At 63.2% G+C, this 2,099-nt stretch overlaps 1 protein-coding gene across 1 annotated transcript in view; it reads left to right on the top strand.

Annotated features, from left to right (window-relative positions):
- Positions 1–334: 334 nt before the first annotated feature.
- Positions 335–2,099, top strand: part of APBB3 (amyloid beta (A4) precursor protein-binding, family B, member 3) — a gene marked incomplete at both ends in the record, with an annotated part of 3,087 nt that continues 1,322 nt past the window's right edge. The window contains 5 exon segments of the mRNA XM_009694933.1: positions 335–525; positions 845–921; positions 1,183–1,240; positions 1,426–1,566; positions 1,978–2,099. The exon segment at positions 1,978–2,099 is cut by the window's right edge and continues 8 nt beyond it. Coding sequence (XP_009693235.1) covers positions 335–525; positions 845–921; positions 1,183–1,240; positions 1,426–1,566; positions 1,978–2,099 — 589 coding nt within the window.

Genomic DNA, 2,099 nt, shown 5'->3' with positions numbered 1-2,099 from the left:
TCCTGGGCATCCCTGCAGGGTGCCTTTCCTGGCAGGCCCGGGCTGCCTGTACTCTCTATGCCCCTGCCGGGGTCACCCCATCCCTCCAGGCGCCAGTGAGGCAGCCACCTGCACTGTTGCCTTGCCTGGGGTCCACCACTGCTGCTGCCTCTCTGGCATTGCGCCAAGCCTTCCCTTCCCTCGCCCTGCTTCTCTCCTGGGCCACGTGCCCAAACATGCACCCAGAGGCCACCGCAGGACCCTTGCACTGCTAGGTGAAGCTACTCACTTCTCAGGGATCCCTGCAACTGGGTCACCTTCCCCACCGCCCTTGTCTCACTCTCCCTCTGCACAGACAACCTCTGGAGCGACCAGAGCCTGGAAACAGACCCCGACCTCCCTGCAGGCTGGAGGAAAATCCGTGACTCTCTGGGGACCTACTACTGGCATGTGCCGACTGGCACGACACAGTGGCAGCACCCCACACGCACCACCAGCCCAGGAGGGCGCCTGGAGGATGATGGAGAGGAGACAATCCAGGGAATGGTAGGGGATGTGGGCAGGGAAGCGAGGGCTGGTGTTGGATCCCACCCTTGGCAGGAACCTGCTGGAGAGACCTCCAAGCTTCGCTGGTCCAACATTCTCTTGGAGCAGGCCTGTCTCTGTCACCCCAAAGTCCTGCTCAGCCCATTCCTGGCCAGGGCTAAGCCCCTTGAAAAGCTCCAGCAGGCCCCATGTTGGCCTCATCCTGGTTACATGGGATGCCCACAAGCTGAGGTGCTGCTGTCCTGGAAGGGAGGGCTCCTACCTGGTGCCTCTGAACAGCCTCTCTTGCTGCCCTCACACCTTTCCTCTTCTTTCCCAGGACTGCCAGGCCCCCGCAGCAAAGCACTTCACGAAGGACAGGCCGATTCCCAGCCCCATGGCTTCACTGTCCCGGAGGTAGGCCTGCCCACATGCTCTGCTGGCTTGTGGAGCACCATTGACCCTTGAGCACTGCTGGGTGCTGGGCCCCAGTGCCCCCCCACCAAAGCAGACCCACACATTGTAGCCAGTAGGACCACATCGGTCACCTCCATAGGATGCTTCCCAGCTGGTGGCATGGGGATCTGCCGGTGTCAGGGCAACCTGGCGATTTCCTGGGTGCCCCATGTCCGTGCTGCCAAGTGGGAGATGTTCCCTCACTGCCCTGTCCCTCCTCAGAACTTCGCTGCCCTGGCACGGAGATGACTTCCAGCACAGCGCAGAGCCTGGCTCCAAGGTACCGCACCCAAGGGCTTCCCTGTGGCATCATGGACTGGGGCTGGCAGAGGGGGGGACAGGCAGCAGCTGGCAGTGACAGGCATGGGAAGAAAGAGCAGGGGTGACCACGCTGGCACAGCGAGGGGCACAGGATGGGGGTGGCTGTGCTGGCCGGTCACTGAAGCCCCATGTGTTTCTGCTCAGTGCTTTGCTGTGCGCTCACTGGGCTGGGTGGAGATCCCTGAGGAGGACCTGGCACCTGGCAAGAGCAGCATTGCCGTCAACAACTGCATCCAGCAGCTCTCCAACAGCAAGGGCCAGGGCTCTGCAGAGAACTGGGGCGAGGTGAGAGCCTGGGACAGTGTTGCCAGGCAGGGTCCCACCCCGAGGCCACTGCTGCTGAGGCTGGCTGGCCCCACCAATGAGGACCGTGCCTAGGGGTGGCCGAGGGACCAGTGGCAGTGGCAGAGTCAACTCTCTCCACACAGAGCATCCATGTGGTTGTCCCAAGTGTGGGGCAGGTGGGTCTGACAGGGCTGTCCCTTGGGGACAGTGCCAGGGGTGCCTGGGTGGGCTGTCCCCACACATGGGAATGGTATCTGGGGAGGGCTGGGGGTAGGGAGGGGGACAAGGCTGTCCTCATGCTTGGGGCTGAGTAGGCTGGAGGGGAGGGCCGAGGGTGTCCCTAGACATGAGCTGGGTGCTGGGAACGCCCAGGCCATCTGCCAGGCTGAGGGAGCTGCTGACCCTCTGCAGGGCCAGGACCTGGTGATGATCCTGAAGAAGGACACCATGAGCCTGGTGGACCCCCTTGACCACAGCCTCATCCACCGCCAGCCCATCCTCAACCTCCGCGTCTGGGGCGTTGGCTGGCACAA

This window comes from Cariama cristata, unplaced genomic scaffold (genome assembly GCF_000690535.1).
Source record: "Cariama cristata isolate BGI_N322 unplaced genomic scaffold, ASM69053v1 scaffold41312, whole genome shotgun sequence".
Lineage (NCBI taxonomy): Eukaryota > Metazoa > Chordata > Aves > Cariamiformes > Cariamidae > Cariama > Cariama cristata.
The sequence above is the reverse complement of the archived record's forward strand: the minus strand, read 5'-3'. Positions and strand labels throughout refer to the sequence as shown.